This window comes from Medicago truncatula, chromosome 1, assembly GCF_003473485.1.
Source record: "Medicago truncatula cultivar Jemalong A17 chromosome 1, MtrunA17r5.0-ANR, whole genome shotgun sequence".
In the NCBI taxonomy this organism is placed as follows: Eukaryota; Viridiplantae; Streptophyta; class Magnoliopsida; order Fabales; family Fabaceae; genus Medicago; species Medicago truncatula.
Window position 1 is genome coordinate 45,992,539 of NC_053042.1, and position 21,477 is coordinate 46,014,015.

The 21,477-nt window shown below is 35.1% G+C and overlaps 1 protein-coding gene across 2 annotated transcripts; it reads right to left on the reverse strand.

The window, feature by feature from the left end:
• Positions 1–896: 896 nt before the first annotated feature.
• On the reverse strand, positions 897–20,493 carry LOC25484923 (protein MOR1). 2 transcript variants are annotated; one of them, XM_013613988.3, is made up of 54 exons: positions 20,088–20,492; positions 19,819–19,924; positions 19,606–19,729; positions 18,081–18,160; positions 17,814–17,991; positions 17,640–17,704; positions 16,940–17,022; positions 16,745–16,830; positions 16,517–16,630; positions 15,809–15,928; positions 15,243–15,345; positions 14,619–14,755; positions 14,100–14,165; positions 13,888–14,005; positions 12,305–12,345; positions 11,876–11,938; positions 11,689–11,793; positions 11,469–11,574; positions 10,815–10,927; positions 10,618–10,705; positions 10,431–10,531; positions 9,915–10,022; positions 9,676–9,781; positions 9,519–9,598; positions 9,282–9,431; positions 9,095–9,170; positions 8,794–8,918; positions 8,585–8,695; positions 8,359–8,508; positions 8,189–8,263; positions 8,018–8,099; positions 7,782–7,900; positions 7,612–7,710; positions 7,453–7,527; positions 7,270–7,365; positions 7,078–7,179; positions 6,588–6,689; positions 6,203–6,385; positions 6,013–6,124; positions 5,602–5,678; positions 5,446–5,525; positions 4,939–4,998; positions 4,695–4,821; positions 4,358–4,480; positions 4,199–4,276; positions 3,955–4,113; positions 3,650–3,808; positions 3,387–3,484; positions 3,148–3,304; positions 2,956–3,072; positions 2,283–2,378; positions 2,097–2,168; positions 1,695–1,980; positions 897–1,618 (listed from the first exon to the last, which is right to left on the reverse strand). In XM_013613988.3, the coding sequence occupies exons 1-54, from the start codon at positions 20,248–20,250 to the stop codon at positions 1,344–1,346; spliced, it is 6,075 nt and encodes a 2,024-aa protein (XP_013469442.1). In that variant the 5' UTR covers positions 20,251–20,492; the 3' UTR covers positions 897–1,343. The 2 variants fall into 2 exon arrangements, with proteins under 2 accessions (XP_013469442.1, XP_024640976.1); XM_024785208.2 differs by having other exon boundaries at positions 1,476–1,618; positions 1,690–1,980; positions 20,088–20,493.
• Between the last annotated feature and the right edge of the window lie 984 nt (positions 20,494–21,477).

Below are 21,477 nucleotides of genomic sequence, written 5' to 3' on the forward strand. Positions count from 1 at the left end.
CTATTACTCCATGTTCTTGTTCTTTTAAATTTGTTTTAGACAAACACGATTGTATTTATTCCATTTAAATTTTTTAAATATACCCTAATTTGATCCACTTATCTATTTACTTTCTTTTCATCAATATAGGATTAAATAATTAATAAATATAAAAGTATAATTGGTAACAAAGCAACGTATGGTTGGATTCAAACTAATATTTGATGATACAACCAAAAGAGATCTCTTATCATCTCATTCAAATGCTTTTGGATTCTCAGATGCTCAATTCAACATCAATTTATCTTGTAATGATAAAGAGAGAACGACAAAGTGTATGACATTATTGGTAATCACTTTGTTTTGGTTGATATTTCCTCTACGATTGTTAACTTGATTTCAGTACAGTATTTCGTCTGGGATGTTTCAATTGAGGTGAGAAAGAGATTATTTTTTCCCCTAGCCACAACAACACCTTCCTTCCATGTCATCTTGTTCGTAATCATTAATTAGAATTTTCCACTTACTGGCGGCTTGCTTTGAAGCATTCATGGATATTTGAAATCTGAAGGCAAATTGGCAAAATCTTACGAGGCATAGTTTGTAAACTCATGAGTGAATGAGTACATGGTGATGGGGAAAAATGAAACTGAAACAGCGACAACGAATCGGCATGGTTTGAGCAAGCTACATGTGGCAGTGAGATATGTTGGGGAGAAAAGAACTAAAGAGATCGCATGTACTTATTTAATCCAACAGTTAAATGGAACTTAATTGAACCGGTATATTAGTGAGGGACTTAATTGAACCCTCACCTTAGAAGCCACAATTGTATTCCGTAAAAAAAGAAGTTAATTCTTGTGTTTTGTGGGCTAATATATCGTGGAGTAAAGTAATTCTGAATGTAAAAAAATATGTAGAAATGAAACAATCAAAACGTTAATGAAAGGACATTAAACACTGTGTCCTACAATCATTTGCATAAATAAATGCAATTCTATGTCAAAATTTCCTCTGACAAAGCTAAAAAATACAACCCCAGGAAACCCTGTCACCACTGAAATAGTTGTGATTGGATTGAATGGACGAATCTACATAATTCCTGTCACAAACATACAGCACCGCTACAATATACAAAGGCCTAGTGGACAAAGGATGAGGTGAAATAATGCCGTGGTCATCTGATTCTCTTCCACATCAGAATCTCTGTAGTTTTATGGATAACGGCTCTATCAACTATACTATACATTCAATATATATCCACCCGCATTAAAAATTATGATTGCATGCCACAGCATCAGTGGCAAATATGTTCTCAAAATCTAGGGAAGGAAAGGAAATTAATTCCCTTTACCTTAATCACGCTACAGAGGGTCAAGGGATCCACTTTTCAGCCGTTCCATCCGTGCTTGAAGCCCTGACAAAGCTTTTTCATCTACAGGATGTACCCCACCTTGTAAAGTATTTTCAGCTCCAACATGTTCTGATGCAAGAGGAATCTGACTATGAGGAAGTCCATGGTTAAAGTTATCGTTAACACTTGTCAATGGCCTAGTACCAGATTCTGTGCTCCCAGCAGCAGCTGCTAATTGCATGCTCTTCATTCTCTCTCTGATTGCATCCAATGTCCCACTTGTTACTGCAGTTGAGTAACCTCTCCAAGTCAATATTCTTTCTTTAAAATAAACAATTACGAAAAACAAAACTTACCATACCTCCGGTCATAAATTTATCATTTCTTTGGTCACCTAAGGTGTAATCAGAACTTAACACTCTCGATGCAAAGGCATTCACAGCCCTATTCTCCTCACTGTATGATGATGGCGGTAGATTGAAATTTGTTGGTTCGGATTTCACATTTAATCTGGCGTCATTCAATGAATTTGCATTTACAGGAGAGAGGGGTGCAAAATCTGGGGAAGATATATTTAAAGATGCTGGTGGAGGAGTCGGCATTGGCATGCTTGACGGAGTTCTTCCAGCTGCAGCATTCTTCGCCATCTGCCGAAATGTTAAAATCAATTGCCAATTGTCAAATACTCAACTGTACTCGTCACAATCATAAACATAGAAATAATAATGCAGGTTCAGTTAAGCACATAAGTATTTTCATCAACCTGGGCAAGACCATCTCTGATGTAAGTGCGAAATGCCTCACTGGCATTTTGAAGCTGATCAAATATGTCAACCTATGGTAAACCAAGAACCTTAATCAAATATAAGATAAATAAAAGAATACAAGCCAGAGGTTTATTGATATGTGAAAAATAACATGAAACTTGAATATACACTTAATTTGATACCTCTGGGTACAATTGAGTAATCCGATAAAGTTCATATAGACCAATTGTGCAAGTTTGCTTCTCCCCGATCTTCTTAAATATTGCAGCCAACTCTTGCTGCAATTTATTTATTTTCAAGTATAGAAACAGAAGACAATGAATGTTAGGTCATTGCAGTTACAATCATATATGTAATAACTCATACAAGCACAAAAAACAGGTAAAACTGATTAAATTGAGATATATAGACATAGAAAGCACAAAGTGGCATTATTGTATACCTAGTATGCTTTTAATTACTAAATTTCCAAGTATAATAGCATAAAAGTTTGAAAAACTAATTATAAAAGCTAAAGATTAAGTACATCCTAACTTTATTCAAGATAAACTTAATGCAGGGAATAAAACTAAACATCGGTGACAAAAAATTCAAAAATATTTCTTGCATAAAATAGATTATTTTAGTAGACTATAATGTGAAGGTTTTTACGACCTTCTATACATTAGAATACAATCAAACCTAATTCACACCTTAAGGCATCATAAAATTATCCATTATATTCATGTATAAGAGACGTTTATACTATTGAAAAATTCGTGATGTATTTAATTTACAAATAGAAAATGCCATTGCCTAAGGAAGCATGCATGCCATCCGAGCACTAATTGTGATACCCAAAACACTAAGAAATACCTTCAACTGGGCATCAGCAGAATGGGTTCCAGCCGCTGAGTTATTGGTTGCTGAATCATTCCAATGGTTTGGCCCCCCGGGTCCAGATGCAGTCAACATTCTTGCAGCAGCCAAAGTCTGAAGTTTAAGTGTAAGAAAGAACATATATTAACACATGTATATAAAGCCCCCCCAAAAAAATCAAATGCCTACCTCAAGATTAAGTTCAATGTAAGCAAGGATGATGGGTTGAGGTTTCGTATCGATAGGAACCATTGAGAGATGACCCTTAATTGCTGCACCACGAAGCTTAACAAGCTCGTGCAGAACAGTTTTCACCATTCGTAAGGGTTTGTCATCAGCACCGGCCCTGTTAAATTGAAACATTTTATAAAAATGATTTAGTCAAATAGAAGTAACTCGATGCAACAACAATGGCTATAGCTATGTACCTTCTCCTAATTTCCTCCATTCCCAAGTCTTGCAAGTACAGATGGATGCTTTGAAGTATGCGATCCAAGTCAACATCATAGATGGTGCTCTGAAGGACCTGAATTGCATCAAAATGCATGTGAAATAATGCAACCAAGTTTTAAAGATCAAGTCTATCTGAACGTAATTTTGTAAATTTCAGCTGAGTCTTGACATGAAAAATTCGGTCAATTATCAATAGAACTGTATAATTTAAGATTTTTGCTACTGGGTGGCAAGTTACCTTTGTAAGCTTGATAAGGCATTTCACAACCAGATCAGAAAACTTCTGGTTTCTGGTAGCAAGTGACTCATTTGGTGCAGGTGAAGGCCACCTCGATGGATCTAGCGGACGTAAAAGATTAATTAGGACAACAAAGGATGAAGTTCGATCTGCATTATCCTGTAATGATGATCACTAGTCAGTAAACTAACTTGCATTTGTTATTTTCAGTATAAAAAAACACATTATCATTACTACCATGATATGAAGTTTCATTTCAAACAAAAGGGCAAATAAAATAAATCAATTAAAAGCAAGTCTCTTACCAGAATCTTAAGCATCAATACATTCAATGCTTTCAACAACTGGCTTCCATCATCCATGCGTGGAACATTATCATCCAAGAGCCACAGAAGAAGCTCTGTAATGAGGCTATCAAGAGTGCTCTCTTTTACAGCATGTGCTAATCTTTTATTTTGAAAAGTCTGTAAAGGGGTTGTAAATAGAAACAATTACTAAAAGACGCAATAATCTCAATATACACTGAAGAAAAACGGAAAATACATTTACCTGCATGAGAGTGTTGAGCACATATTTACAGGACCGCGATGAAGCCCCACTCAAACTGAAATCAAAAGTTTTTGCAACCTATTTGAAATAGCAAAAGAAACATTAATACTTCATGATTTCTCTCCAAACAAAGGGGAGTTATCGACAAAACTATCTTGCCTTATCTGCAAGGCATGAAACTAGCCTATCTGCATCCTTAACGAGTTCATCCATGGCATTGCCTTCTGGATCACTAGTCGCCTGAGCCAACTCATGGCAGACAACTTTCATTCCTTCAACAGACTGCATCACAGAAATTATTTTGAAAACAGATGTAAAAGCACCATTTTCCAAAACCAAAATGGGAATAGGAAAAAAACTCCAACAATGTATCATGTATCTATATGTGTGAAAAGAATTGCCAATTTTCAAAGTGGATGACTAATGCAAGAATTATTGTCCCACAAATAATATTAAGATATTCAAAATAACAGCAAGAGGCTGCTATGTCATCCACCTGCTCAGGAGAACCGAAAGAAATAATGTCAAGTGCTTCATTCCAATCAGTGGGGCTACTGGCAACAGCCACAGGACGAGGCATCAATTGTCTCTCAATGTTACTATCAGGTTGAGCATAATTTCTCCTGACATTAATAAGCAAGATGATTAAGAATAATAGAAGCATTGTACTTTTTTTGGTGGGGGTTGTTATTTAGGGGTAAAAGAAGGAACAAAAAAACTCAACAACAATATTTCCATACCTCAATAACGGACCAGGAAGAGATCTAGCCATTTCTCCACTTTGCTCTGCGACATCAGACCTGGTAATTCAAGCAAGAACATCTCGAATATTAAATTTAAATGTTGACCATAGAAACAGAGATTAACTTAATTCATTTTCTAATCATCATCATTTTTAAACTATGAGTGCAAGTTCCAGCTTTTTCTCATCTATTCCCTAATCTTCAGAATATTTTAACTTCTTAAGTTGATAATCTACAAAAATTTAACACCTTAATAAAACTAAAACATAAGATTTCAAGAGTAAACATTCTGGCCTTTTCTAGAACTCATCGTCACAAAGGAAAATCAATCTTCTCACAAAAGCTAGATAGGGCTCATACCAAATATATTAACGAAATATCAGGGTTCAAAACAATCTAGTTATATTTATGTCTTCATTTTATATTTGGTGATCACAATCAGAATATCAAAGCTTAGAAGATATATAATGCATTAACTATACAACATAAAATGAAAAGACTTGCCCATTTTCCCTGACAGAACGCCGTAAAATAGCCCTAGCTTCCCCTGGCTTTCCTTCCTTCTTCTTTTCCATCTCCCGGACCTGTCAAATTACACCACCTTCATCGGTAATGCAGCATATCAAAAAGAGAGGAGAAATGTGAAAGGTAAGAACTTACCTTCCACTTAAATCTATCATCTAACATGCTTTTTTGAGCATCTGTTAGTTTCCCGACAAATCTCCATATGTCCTCACCTGCATAGCAATGTCATGGAAGGAAAACTACTCAGACAGGCCAAAAGGTATTATGATAAAAAAATAATAATAATAATAATTAAATAAATAAATTTTTGCATCTTAAATCTTGAAAAATTATCACTTCATCCATAGATAAGGATATAAATGACTGAATGAGTCGTGTAGTTTAAGTATAGAGGAGGAAACACGGGAGCCCAAGTCAACTAAATGATGCAGATATACTTTCTTACAAATAAATTTCCTTTTCAACCTCAGAAAAATAATAGAAAAGGGCGAGAACAAATTTTTTACAAGTTCCATGAAGATGAATTTGTGCAGGGTTATGCCATACCGAGAATTTTATAACCAGTGGCAAGTGCATTTAAGGCAGCTTTCCTAATATCCCCATCCCGTTCGGCCGTTAAACTTGCAACAATTTGCAATGATTTCAGTTGCCCACTAATCTGTCCACATAATGCAAGGAGTAAATATCTAAAATAATACTGAAAACAGTAATTCACTAGATGTGTTAGCAACGATACCTCTGCCCCATGATGATCAAGAATAAATCCTACAAGATCAGCACATTCAATTCGAGTTCGGTTGTTCTTAGAGCGCAACCCCTCCAATATATAAGGGAAACATTTGGATGCGGAATAAACTACAACAAATTGTTTAGTCAACTCCCGCATTTTTTCACGTACTTTCTCAATGTTATGCCCTAACTGCAACAATTACAAAATATCAGACTTTTACTTACTTTCATTTGTAAATTAAATTCGTCATTTTTTGTAGCACCCAAGAAAGTTCGCTACTCACACCTACTTACATATACCTAAACCAAAAATTAATAAACTGACAAAAACACAAATTGCTGAGATATTGATGTCTACTGTGATGCCAACTATCAAATTTGTTAAAACAAACCTTCTCTACAAGGCAAGGAAGAAAGATTGCAACTTCAGACTCTGTCAAAGAATACCCTTCATCCTTCAAAGTGTCGAGCAGCTCAGGAAGAAATTCCAGCACCTGGGTAATTAAATTGCATAAATGTTACCTGTTTTTAGCTTATTTCCATATGCTCTCCATGATAGCGCTTATTCTTAGAAATCATGGTTGGGCCCAACACAACACCACAAAACTGGCTTGTGAGGTGAGGATGGCCTCCACTTATAAACACATGTTCATGCCATATTTTGTCCGACATAGGACTCTTTTAACCCTTATGAAAATAGTTTGACTTTATTTTAACTTTTGTTATAGAAATAGATTACACATATTGATGAATGCTTATGCCATAAAGGCTTAATTAAGTTGCTAATCCAAACATGGCCATAAACCCTTCATAACCAAAGAAGATAGGAGGAGGAGAAATTTGAAAGTAACGGTGAAAACAGAAGGGAAAACTAAACTGTACCTTTAATAGACATGTTGTGTTTGATTTGCAGAACTGCAATACAAACCACCTCAAAAGAATGTCCAAAACTTCTATAACTTCCTTAGCAATGGATGGAAGTGCCTGTGATGTGCAGTAGAAGATTGTATAGTTAACAGTACATTCAACACTTGAAAAGCGCACAACTTATTAAAAATGTGAAAAGAACGGCACCTTCTGCAGAATTTCAAGTCCATCAACTTGCTTCTTAAAATCTGCACTTAAGAGTCTCCTATGTAAATCCTCTCTGAAATACCTCATCATATCATTCTGAAAAACGCAACCATTTATTAAAATTCAATAATTATAGGAAACTTGAGTTATGCATGATAACTCCTAATTCCTCAAACAGGTCACCTCAAGATCTTGAATTTGCTCAATCCGTGGATCCTCAAACTTAAACCTTCGAACAACCAATCTCTCTCTATCATCCTGCATGTGAGAAAATTGGCCGTTAAACCATATATCTATTGAAGTTTTTAAGTAATGTTTGGTAAATACTTCAGCTAACAATACCTTATTTGAATCCTTGGTATTTAGCAAGGCCTGAGTTTGAACTGCTATATCTTGTGCAGATATTTGTTCAGATTTAGTGCCCTTTATTGCCCCGGCCCGCTAAATGATGAAACTACAGTTAGAAATTCAAACAAACAAAAGAGTAATCAACAAAGGAAAACTCAACATACCGAAGATACAGATCTATTTCCAGGTTTTGAAACACCGTTGGCAGTTGATTTCCCAACCTTCGTAACACCTTTCGATGTTACTCCCACTGAAGCTGATCTGGTGGCTGGCTCGAATGACTCTGAGGACGCACGTTAGGGGTAGGGGGTAAGAAATTTCAAGTATAAAAGGCAAAATAGTTAGCAATTTAAGCATCAAACATGAGTAGGAAAATAAGCTTGGCTTCCGAAGAACACACCTTGAAAAGCTCCATAGGGTTTTAGCTTCTCAAGAACAAGTGCCTGTGCTGGTCCATGAATATCTTTAACTATCTTTTCAATCTAAATAAACAAGCAATTAAATTATGTTTGGCATCACATGAATCTTAGGGAAACAAGGAATGAAAAACCAGCATTATTATCGGACATACCATATCATGCCCACTAACTCTCAGTATCTCATTAATGCAAGTCTCTGCCGCCTTACGAACATCAGAGGATTTATCCTACACAAAGGAGCCATCATAAATTTAAACCCAAGGAAATTTTGCATTAGAACTGATTAGATAATGACGGTCAGGATTGAGTAACCAGAACATACTGCCATTGCAGAAGAGGCTGGCTTCAGCAGTTGTGCAGCTTCAGCAAAATTGCTTAACCCAGAAAGTTGCCTAGACAACCAATCAAAAAGATCTTTACGCCCTTCCGCACCAAGTTTGGAATCAACCAGAGAAATTGCAACATATGTAACCTACAGTAACATCATGTTCAGGCAAAAGACAAAAAAAGAAGAATAACAGAATACAAAATCAGGAGAAAGGAAAGACCATTTTATCAAGATGAACAGCAGCTAGCCAAGAGTCTAGAGTATTCAGTACACATTCTCTCATGTGCTTCTTATTGTCACCGAGACATTTCAATATATCAGACAGAATGCCCTGCAATAAACCATTTCAAGAAAGTTAAACATTTGAAAAAGGAAATAGAACATTAACAACTGGAAAGAAAATACTAAATCAGAACAGAAATCACTAACTTTGCTTGATTTCTCTACAGCTTGACCCATTGCAGATGCAACATTACCAATTGTAGTCAAGGTAGCCATGACTATGTTTTTGTTGCTATCAAAGAGCCGTCCTCTAAGAGCACCAAATAACTCACCTGGTAACAACAATCATCACTCAGTAACAATTTCAAAGGTTGACAAATTTTAAAATGAACAGGATAAAACTCAAAAAATTAATAAAATAAAGCATGCAAGTCTATGAAGCAGATGGGAGGGGCAGACAGTCAAATTTAAAACCTTAAAAAATACAATACTAATGCTAATGAGTTACCAGTTCCAGTTGCTTGAATGCGCTTATTAGCCTCTTCGAGTATTTTGTTTACAGCATCAACAGACTCCATACGAACCTACATTAAGCAAAATGTAATGCAATTGTACTTGCTCGGTTACTGGCAGTTAAAAACAAGCGAAAAATACAAAACTAAAGGTGATCTAATACAAGATTGTTTCAAACAAACCTTCCAATCGGGGCTTTCAAGACTCTTCAAGAGAGTTGGGGTAATCTTTCCGCTAATATCTTCACGAGGCAAGCTATCCAGCCCACCAGCCACCGCGGATGATGATAAATCCGATGCCCTGACAGTCTTTTTGGTAACTGCAGATGCTCCCTGAAACAAAACAAATCAATAAATTAATAAAATTAGTATTAGAAATCATGATACTGCATAGAAGATACAGCACCAAACACGACATACCTCGAATGGGTTCTTCTCATATTCTGTGTCAAGAGCACTCAGCAGTGCAGGCTTAACGTCGGTGAGAAACCCTTTTATGTCTACAAGGGAAAAAGCATTAGATCTAACCCAAATAAATAGTGAGAGATGGAAATTAAAAAAGACAACGCAAAGTCACCTGGACCAACAAATCTATGCAAAACACCTAAGAGTTTAATTGAAGCATTTCTAGTAGCAGCTGCACTTGACTGCAGCCCAGTTTCTTTAAGAAAATCAATTAAATCCTGCAAAAGAGGACTCGCATCAAAACTTAGAATTTTTTATAACCAAAAAAAAATAAAAAATCGAAGTATTTAAAATACATGCAATCACAGATAACATAGCTGCAATTGCCAAAAAAATAAACAGATAACAGACCTTAAGCTTTAAATGTGATACACCAAAATCGTCAACAGCAGAAACCATCCACAAAATCCCCTCACTAAGAACCTTAGGATTCTTATGCTCCTTCATGATTTTGTAGGCCTACAATAAGAATAACAGTCTTCATAAGATATTCTAAGCAGAAGCAATAAAAGCAAGGAGTAGACTGCTATATTTCATCTTTTAACAAAAAAAGAAGCCATTTATACTATTAAAAAATAAAAGGAAAGTATGCACTTCGACAAAAAAAATGATATTCTAAGCAGAAGCAATAACCATAGTCATGTATTAAGGACAGATTAACCTCATAAATCTACAGATATTTAGCAATTATCAAATAATAAAATGAAAAACCTCCTTACATAATTTATCATATTTAAAATATAACAACTCTAAGGAAAAATCCATGCATTTCAACCCATGATCATAAATTTTTCAAATAGACAAGCTTGGATCACACTTACGCCTAATAATTAAAAGACATTTCCCCTAAAGAACAACCATACTTACTCTTTCAAAAATGAATCCTGGACCAACTGCTTCACAAAAAGTAGTGAGGCATTTCATAGCATGTGCCCGTGTCTTAATATCTGCTACACGTTCACTTAATCCTACACAAATTGAAATAGAAATGTGGCTGTCAAATCAGAATGACATGATTATTGGTAAAGTCAAAATAAAAAACAACAGTACCTACCCGAAAGACAAAGTACTACACACTTCTTCGGGAATTTAGTTGCAGTTGAAGCTATATGAGTGATAACTTCAATAACCTGCTGTTGAACCTGCTCAAGAATGACAAGAGCTAATGAAATTCTTGGACTATCCATGCTGTTTTGAACTACAGCTAAACATGTAAAATCATTCAAAATCCAAAAGGAAATACTTCTGAACCTGAACATTTTTCTCGCCCCAACCAGGCAAGGTGCACAGTAATCTAATCAATATTTCTACGGATTGGTCAAGATTCTGTAAACCTTCAACTTGCTGTTTCAGCGAAGAAATAGCTGCAAAAATCAAAGATCAGTGGCCTTACCCATATGGCATTTACAAAAAGACATTGAAGGAAAAATCAGAAGATAAAGTTCTGAGAATGGATGAGACAGAGACCCAAATTCAACGATGCTCAAAACAACAAAAATAATTTACTTATAGATACCCTAGACGGCTAGACCTAAAATACATGTCAACAAAGAATAAATTGAAGTAAATATGATAAATGCAAAACCATTCTATTGTACTCCAACTTATAAAACATCTTCAAGGCCTAAAAAATGCCAAAAGATACTAAGATCTATGTTACTTTCACACAATCATGAAATCACTATCAAGAAAGGCCTAAATTATAAATAATCAAAACACCTGAGAAAAATTACAGGAAAATGTACCAAGATATACAAAAGCAAAGCATAAATTATCAAATTAGTATGAGGGTGTAATGACGTTGGAGGTTAGATCCTCAACCAAGTTATCGATCTTACTTCCAACATCATTCCTCCTCCAATGTTTATAAAACAAAATCACAAAACTGAATTGATGATTTCCAACCTTCAAGACGCTCCTTCCACACAGCACTTTTCAATAAAGTGATGGTATCTGACTGTAGAAGAGAACCTATTCGGCTTTCAATCTCTTCAAGACCCATCTCAGTGGGCTGCATGCATTTAGATACACAAAGGTTGTATAAACCGTCATTAGTAAATCACGTGATAAACTGTTGCAGCTGATTCAAATCAGAGAGACAGAACACAAACAAATATTATATTACCTCAACATCTTCGGGTGTTTCAATCGATTTTGAAGCCTTTTGTGAAACTCCGTCTACTTTCTTGCTTGTACCCGACTTTACAGCCCCCCCTTTCTTGGTGACGGGCTGGAATGTGTAAAATATTCAAAAGACTATGTCACCACATGCATCAAAAATGCTTAATTACAAGCAAGAAGATGCTACTTACAGCTGACTGAACAGGTCTCTTTCCACTAAGCATACTTGCAGCACTTCTAACAGGTGCACCAGTCTGTATGTAAATCAAGGAATAATGAGTGTACGTCTCCAAAGAAACCTTTACAGTTGTAAACTTCAACAATTATAAATTGTTCATTTTCTCTTTTTAGAATGTTCCACAAATTCCTGTACAACTAACTAGCATTTGTTTTCCCAAGCACTGTCAACAGCAAAGTCTCACAATACATTTTATTCATGGTACCAAGTTTTGAAGAGAGGGTGGTAACTAAATAAAGGATGTTTGGCAGAAGAATACTTTAAACAACATATTGAAAAACAAACATCTTGCATGTCAAAAAATAATCACCCAGTACAATGCACTAAAGAAATGAAACTAAAACCCAGATTTATTAAACTAAAAGATAAAAGATACACTCACCTCTGTAGATGAGGCACTTGCACGTGCATTTTGCACAGAAACTGAAATAGCATTATCAAGTGTCAGCAAAAAACTCCAACAAGTACTTTAAGTTTCGAAGCAAATAATTAAATTACAATTAAAAATCAAGCAAATTATAGAAACAAATAAACTTGGAAGCTTAAAACAAATTCCAGTTACACAAGATTTAGTGAAATTCATTTTCCAATGCCGCAGACAATTGACAAGAACTGCCTTACGCAATTACAAGTACCTAATGTCAGATTGAGGAATACTTTGAAATGTGATGATCAGAATAATTTTAAGAACTTAATACTTGTTAATAACATCACTCCATAGGGATTAAAAGGCACAATAAAGGTCAATTTGTTCCACCTTCCAACTTGAGAAAGTGGTCCTAAGAAAAGGCACGCAGTGATCAAAGGGACTAGGCCTTGTATACTCCAATAGCCCAAGGTTATTAGTAAGTGATACTCACTCAATATGACTCTGAATCTCATCTCCCTATTTTGACAAAGAACTCAGCTACATCAGGTGGTGCATCATAGAACATATTTCAGGGGATGCAGGACAATATACAGCTTCTAAATTCAATTTAAGAGTTCGGGAAAAATACTTCACACAAAGGTGGGGCAATTTGGAGCTTGTGGTGGTATCTTATTCTGCATCTCCTTCAAATCTATTTTCCTTGAAGTTTCTTGCCAATAAGGGGGCGCTTTTGCGCAATTGTTTTACTACTGCTTGTAGGCCCATGATGGGTAAGGCAGAAGTTTTATTTGAAAGGCTAAATTCCATCTGTATTCACCTCAGATACACAATCCACTATCAATTAGTAAACAAGGATTGTAAATTGCATAGGATACCCCTGCCTTCCAAGCATTTATGGTGATGGATGTAGGCTTAGCTTGAATAGACTGAACTGTTTTAAAAGTTCAAGGCAAGGCCTGTAACATGTTACATTTCATAGGTTTATCTTAGGCCTGGCAAAACTTCTTTAAGAGCACGGTCTAACCGGTTAGCTGATTTGAAGACTTATTTCATATATAGGCATTTAGATATGTCATTCATTGTATCTAAATGTAGGTAAAAGGAAAAACAAACCAACAAAATAAATTCTGCAAACAAACATCAAACTACAAAATTCGAAGTGGGATAATCTTTTCTAAAATCATGGTCTGTCTTATTTATAATAATACAGGGCTAAGATCAATCCTACCCATTTGAAATTCTAGCATAACATAAAAGTCTCTAAAAAGGTCTTCAAATAAGACATAACTTTTCGTTTCAATAAACTTATAGCCTCAAGTCTTATATGCAGGACGACATGCATAAATCTTTAAAAGGGTAAGTATATGATTTTCACATATTTAAAAATATAATTTTAATATTATTTACATTTACTTTTTTTTACCTATAAATAAACTTTGGAAAGTCTTCGCCTGGTTTATATAATAAATAAGCATCGCTTGTAGACTAAAGCATAGACCCCTATCGGGCAACCTAACCTATCTGCACTGTCCTCTTTTGCCTGTTCCCCTTCCCATCCAATAGTATTCAATATCCTGTGAGAAAAAGTTACAAACCTGTAGAAGAACCACCGGGCACAGCATCTTCAGAACCTGAAATCATTTCTGAAAGCTTTTTCCTTCTAACATCATCAAGTTTCTCCAGTGACCTCTCTAGAGGTCTCATGCCAACCGACTGCAGAAGAATGAAGATTACAATTGCTCAAAACCTCAATAGCAAAAGCAATCTAATAAACATGCATGCAAATTTAATGGAAAAAAAAAATTACCTTTGCTATTGCTGCCAATGCTGAAAAGGCGGCATCCCTCACTTCAGGAGTGCCATCATTTAGACACTGCAAGATTCAAATCTCAGTGTTTGCAAAGTAATAAACAAAAGTACCAGACAGAAACAATTACAGCTTACTGAGTTCAACAGAACTTAATTACCAGCCACAAGACATATGAACACAATTTTAATCAAATGAAGCACGGACACTCCTCGGATTAGGCGTGTCCCGGTGTCGGACACACGTCTTGTCCGACACCGACACTTGTAATTACACTGAATTTTGTGATTTTTTCAAATTATTAGATGTGTCAGCGTGTCAGTGTCCGTGTTGTGTACGGTGTTCGTGTCCGTATCCGTGCTTCATAGAATACATCTATTTCTGAACAGTCCTACACTATGAAAAAGAGGGGTGCTAAACTAGCATTTAAATCAAGCGGACTTAATCTGGTGAACAATATTTTTCAAGAAAATCATAACCTGTCAACAGAACAAAAATATAAAGCACAACAAAACTCACCTCCATGCAGATTGGCACATAATCCTTATGCACCTTTGTGATAATACCCTTGTTACTTGTTTCAATGCAAAATGTAACCCATGTCATTGTTGATGATCGCACAAGGGGAACTTTGTTTTTTGTGGCTATCTTAACATCTATAACAAATCAAACACAAAATACTCAATAAGAAGCAAAAGTACAACACTAACAGAAAGCAACGACACAATAACCTAAAGCACAACACAACCAACAGAATACAAACAATAACATGAAACACTCATCAGGATCCAGGAGTCATTGATATGGGTACTAAAATAGCAATATAAATTTATGGAATATATACATACAGATAGGAATTTACAATCATGTTTTCCAAGGAGCACATACATCAAAAATAGATATTCTTCGAATTTCTGGGGTTAATTGTAGGATTAATCATGTAATCTTCGGTTTCAGAACTAATTTTCATCAGAAAAAAGGGTAAAATCATGGACAGGTTTTGTGAAGAAAAAATAAAGCAGCAGAGTCTAAGTGTCTGTAAATACAATATTCAATCATTTAACTAGTAGAAATTGAAATTTGAATTCCAAGCCAAGTATAAAGCTCGAAAATAATCATGATGGGGGGGGGGGGGGAACCTGCCTTCAACAACATCAACAAGACTAATGCATCCAGCTTTATGAATCGCTTGAAGAGTCTGAGACAATGCCTCGGTCATGGTAGGTTTTTTCTCTTTCAATTTTTCCTATTAAAGAAAGAAACACATTAAGTAGACATTATTTCACAAAGAGGAATCAACAATTCATGCGACAAAATAACTATTTACTTTAACAAAAACTTCCATGAACGATAGAAGCATAATTCCCCTGTTACCACCTCTAAAGGCGTTCAAGACAGAAGACAACCAACTTTCTCAAAGCCAAAAACAAGATTCAACATGGTAATGCATGTGGGGGATGTATACCGGTGAGCAATTCAAATCAAAATGAAAAAATCATACTCTCAAAACCATCACACGTTAACCAGTTAACCAATTGTTGGAAAATAAAAAATGAATTGATTACACAGAAATGTAATTGAGACACATCAAAAATATGGGTACAAAATAGAGAACCAACAAAGACATGAAGTTTCTAAAACTATTAGAGAAGTGTACTCAACCGGTAAGGTTAATAACAAAATAACAATGGCTGTTGAATAGTACTTACAAGTAAAACAGGCAATAAAAAACGAGAGCTCGCAGAAAAATTGGTTCTTAATCCACGAGCAAGATTGCCAATAGCCTGGACAGCTTCAACAGCAACAGCAATATTCACATCTGTAATAAGCTGCAAGCAAAATATAATGGGTTAGTTCTAGAAACATGCATCAATGACTGAGCAGATGCAAGTACAAACACAGCGACAATAATGTTCATTTTTATTCAAATAACCTCTGTCTTGCATAAAAAGCCAGAACAGAATAAAATATTTTACTACAAACTTTATGGTGCACTCAAAACAAACAACCTTTAAAGCATTTCAGCCCAGACAAGTTCAAAGCTTCCATTAGCACAGGCAAGTGCTAACTTTTTAAGAGAAAGGGCTCTCAAAAAGAAACAGCACAGCAATTATAAAAATGGAAAGGTACAAAATAGCAGAGTACTCTACACAAGTGAAACATAAATAGAATCAAATTAAAAGAAAAATGATGCAGTAACGTCACTAGTATTGAAATATTTTATGTCTCAATCCTTTAGATCATATTTCAGTTGCCAATCTCACTTGATCTTCAACACAGCATATATTATAATTATCGTCCGATTCATTAGAAATCAGATACAATATTTGAGTGGAAATGTAGATCCTACCAAACAATGTACAAGCTTAACTAGGAAAAAGCCAAACATTTTCATTGTCATTAAACATGTGTAATACCTTCTTTAAGGTCCGACAAACTTCAGAAAAATCACCAGGGGAAATTCTTTTTGTTGATGCAAGCTTTGTCAGCTCACCAACAGCCTCCTTCCTTTCAAGCCATTTGGTAGCTTTCTAAAGATTTAATAAGATTAAAAGGGGAAAAAAATGAGACAGATTCATGTGATAAAAAGTTATGTATTTAGAGAGAGAGAGAGAGAGAGAGAGATGTAGCAGAGAAGAACTGACCACTCCATCCCAAAATCCTGATTTCTCCAAAGGAGTCAAAATATCAACCGGATCAACAAGCTCGTATTCATCTATTTCTTGAGGAGCTGACAATATAATAGTTGCAAACAGGTAGGTATGTTAGTGTCACAGATGAAAAACAAACCATATCTGATAAAAGAGAGCATGCTCCATCTAAAACATCAATTTACATACCATCGGACCCGGATTCTTCAGCAGGGCCAGCACCCACAACCTCAGATATAGTTTCCTGTTCAGGTTCCTTGTCTTGCTCGGATCTAAAAAATGGTGGAATATATATTAAGATGGTATTATCCTCATATGGTTATTAACAATTAAACACCAACATATAGTAAGCAAAAGATTCAAATTAGACAAATGTGTGATTACAATCCAGTGGATCCTGTCATCAGCTATTGTAAACCCTTATCTGGCTAGATAAAATGAGTTTCAATTGTCAGGGAGCAAGTTAAAATTTTGAGACTTAATAAAAAATCACGCCGGAAATCTGGCTCGAGTGAAATGTCACATTTAAAACAGCAAGAAAGTATTTTTTAATAGTTTTGTTCATTGGCAGCAGATGGTCTAACATTTAGTTATTCCATTTCTTTTAAATAATATTTTAGTATCTACCGTGGATATGCAAAACTTTTAAAGGAATAAAATTTAAGTATGATCTATATTTAGGTCCACATTGCTCGATCTCCACTAAATTGACAAAAAGATTAAAGACTGTACAATATTTTCATGTTCAGCTCTAGCATTAAAAATTGTTTCAAGGGTCCAAACAGCATTGTGACATCCACAAATCTCTGGAAAAAAAATCTTTTGAAGATATGAAGAAAAAAAGAACAAGAATGGATGTTATAAGTGCACTGAAAACTCAGATATCTACCTTATTTTACGGCTTGGCTTTGCTATTCCCGTAACATTTACAACTTCCGCTTCCAACTCTTTTTTCTACAAAAAAAAAATAAATAAATAAATAAAAAGGAATTGGAAAATTTACAGTTTATATTAGGAGGAGAATATAATAAATCAAATAACTAAGAGGAACAGATAAGCTTACCATTGTGTCTCTCATTTTCTCAAACAAGATTGATTTAACATTATCTTTACCGATCCAGCGACAAAGTTCAAGAGTCAGCCCTTTAGAGGATGCGCGAACATTTTGATCTTGGTGATCGAAGAGTTCCGGAAGCATTTTCAAAATTCTTTTTGGGGGCACAATTTTAGATCCAAATTCACTAGCAGTGTGAAGACAGATAAGTATATCATTATATGATAGTAACAAAATAGAAACAGCTACTATAGATTTTGCAACGAGATTCCAAACCTTAAAGCTTGAAACATAACATCTATTGCAGGCACCACTGCTTTAGCAACTTTGTTCTTTATCGCTTTCTCCATTGCATCCTAAAATTACCAAGAGCCTTAATAATGAAAGGACGAAAAGCATGACTAGTAGATGTGAAGTTATTGGTATGTAAACTAAACCCCCAAAGTATCTTAATAACCCGAAACATAGAATAAACTAAAAACAGTGAAAGTGGAAAAAGACTATATGAATTCAACAGTTTGGGGGGATCAGAGCCTTAATTATTTTATGTAGAAACTTATTAAGATTTAAAGTTAAATAAACTTGTTCACCTCTGCATCTTAAAAATTACTAAAAACCATAAGAAAAGTAGAAAAAGAGATGTATGACAAGTGGGTGCAAAGCCATTTCTTCCTAGCTTATTTTAGAGCTTATGCAAGACAGCTTATACAAATAAATGTCTTTATGTATTATTTATAAGCTTGTTAATAAAGTTAATGAAAAAACAGTTGATGAAGGTACGATTTTCGTTTGAGAACTTAGGAATTAAGATAAAGACTTATTTATTTGCATAAGCTCTTTTTCATAAGCTCAATCCAAACGGGGCCTAAGTCATTAATCTCTAGAAATGGAGCCATAAAATATATAGTTTCATGGAAAAGAATTGCCATATCGGGGTAATGGGAAACAGGACTAATTGAATTCAAAAGCCATATAACCTTGTAAAATGCAACAGAAAGGGGGCTTTTTTTTTGTGTATGTTCCAACAGAAATGGGGCTCTACAATATATATTTTCGTCAAAAGAAATGCCATATTATTAATTGAGACTAACAACCATTATTCAAGAGGATCAAACCTCAACAATGTCATCCACTCTCTAGAGAACTGAGACAATATACTTTTTCCATTTAATTCCTAAACTCGCATCAGTTTAAACACTCTAGATTTTGAACAAAATTACAAAATAAATCAAATGCACCAGTAAACGTCAAAATATTTTCACTATGGGATATGAAATACAAGTTACAGATTTTGCAAAAACCAGTTACCAGAGACCAATCACTCAATTCAATCATAAGTGAGGCAGGAACTTAAGAATACAATTTTAATAAGAATATCTGACACCGTGATCGTAAATGATAAATGAAGTCCTTGTATTGAATCGTTTGCCAGGAGATAGAGGGAGAGTTTGTCATTGTGCAAATGCCACAAGTGAAAACAAAATTGGAAATAATCAGCTCAAGCAAAACAAACCTCTTCTACCATCAAACAAACTCACCACAAGTTTACTTCCCCACGAACCGGTACACAACCAAGATAGGCCGCAAGTTTATATTGTAATCATGTATGCAAACAAGTTTTCCACGCACATTCTAATTGCTGAAACTAACTACATTTTAAGAATCAAAAGTGCAACCCTCGCTACTGAAAACATATGAGCAACCCACCAGTCACCTAGACACGAACTCCAAGCAGAAAGGAATATAAACAGTAGAAAATCATTCAACGGCAATGAAATGAAATACACATAAAGAAGAGTACCAGAAACGCATCCACAGCCTCCAATTCCACCCAGAGCAAGAACACTGCCTGAGCTTTCTCCACTGTCTTTGGCCTTCCTGTCAGACATTTAGCCACAACCGCGTCGCATACTTCCTTCCCAAACCTGCTCCAAAATTCAAATTCAAATCCGAACTCACACTAGAACATGCAATTAAATATGAAGAATAATGATAAACATTATGAAATTATCACCTGCTAGCGTCAGCATCTGCAGCTCGCAAGTAAGCAATCAATGCATCAAGTGCCTTCTCTTGCACCGGAGCATTCGAATCCGACACCGTCTTTTTAAAAAAATGACCTAGCAAATTCAAAATTCAAATAAAAAAACACAGAAGTCAAGATCCAATTCAAAATTCACAGCAACATTCACCAAATAAAACCGTATCCAGATCCATAATTCATAGATCGATAAACGCAAAACGAAAAAACCCTAACAAATGAAAAACAGGAATTACACTAACCGAATTCACGGATGCGAGGGTCTTTAGGATCGGTGATTGAGTCACAGAGAGAAGCCAGATCAATATTGGCTTCATTTCGCACTTTCCAGTTTTTGTGAGAAAGACGATCCTCCCATGGAAGTTTCTTTGCTTCCTTCAACAACTTTTCTTCCTCTGATGACATTGTTGTTCGCACTCAAACCCTGACGATCTCGAAGAATGCGTAACGAATTGTAGAGAGAGAGAGTGAGAGAGAGTTGGGTTGTTTCGTTTTGATTTGTAATCGGCAGGTGCAGTTGCCGGCGAGAGGGAAGATGAAAATGAAATGAAATATAATAAAAAAAGAAAAGGAAAAAAGAGCGTGCAAGTGCAATTTGGCTTTTTATCTTCGCTTCAAAAACACTGCAACAGAGAAAATGAAAGAGATAGAGATGGAGAGAGAAAGAAGAGGGAGGTTTTATTATTTTTTTAATTATTATTTTACCGTTGGTTTCACGGAACGGAACGGAGCGTGCGTAAGAATTTGAATAAAATGCACTGCTCGAAAAATATAAAGATCATCGTCGTTTTCTCACATACTCCTTTTCGTGGCTAAATCTAACACGTATATACGTGGGAATAAGTTTAGTTCTTTATAAAGTAAAAATTACTTAGATTAATTATTGAATGATTAGGCTATGTTTGGATTGATGGAGAGTGATGGAATGGAATGGAATGGAACCATGTTCCATTGTTTTGGTTTTATAAAAAATGAATGGAATGGAATGGAGTGTGATGGAACCCATTCCATCCAATACCATTCATTCTTCCAATTTTTCATTCCATCTAATTTGGGGTGTATCCAATGGAATGGAACACATTAATAATTTTATTACAATTTTATCCCTGCATTTTCTATTTCACCTCCTCTTTCTTCTTGTGTGTGTGCAACTTGAATTTTTTTTCTTCCTGTTTCTCTCTCTCTAATTAGTATTTTAGGTCACTTATCTCCAGTTTTTTCTTCCAGAAAGCCTCACGCCTTCCATGACATAGTAGTTATTTAATGTTCCTCGTTGTGATACCACAAAGTTCCACAATTTGCAGAAAAGAAAATCCAATCCATGTAATAGTCATATAACAAACTTGCTGCTTACTATGCTCTTCTAATCATTTCTATGAACTGAGCCATCAACCATTATTATTATATTGTTTAATTAAATAATATTTGAACCATTGGAGAAAATTATGCTTCAAGGTTGTGTTTCATCATTAGAGGTAGATAATAAAACATCCATGTTTTAATTTGCAGCGAGTTCATATTCTGGATGCATCGTTCTTATATGTGAAGCATTTTTATTAAATTAGGTATAATACATTTTTTGATGTGAAGCAATTGTGAAGCATTTTTAATGTTTTTTTAAATAAAGGTTAA

Excerpts from the sequence above, each read along its gene's own strand:
- LOC25484923 (XM_013613988.3), bottom strand. The coding sequence starts at position 20,250 with ATGTCATCAGAGGAAGAAAAGTTGTTGAAGGAAGCAAAGAAACTTCCA. Across the intron at positions 19,925-20,087 it reads CCCTCGCATCCGTGAATTCG|GTCATTTTTTTAAAAAGACG; the intron begins GTTAGTGTAATT and ends TGAATTTGCTAG. Across the intron at positions 9,782-9,914 it reads TATCACATTTAAAGCTTAAG|GATTTAATTGATTTTCTTAA; the intron begins GTCTGTTATCTG and ends CCTCTTTTGCAG.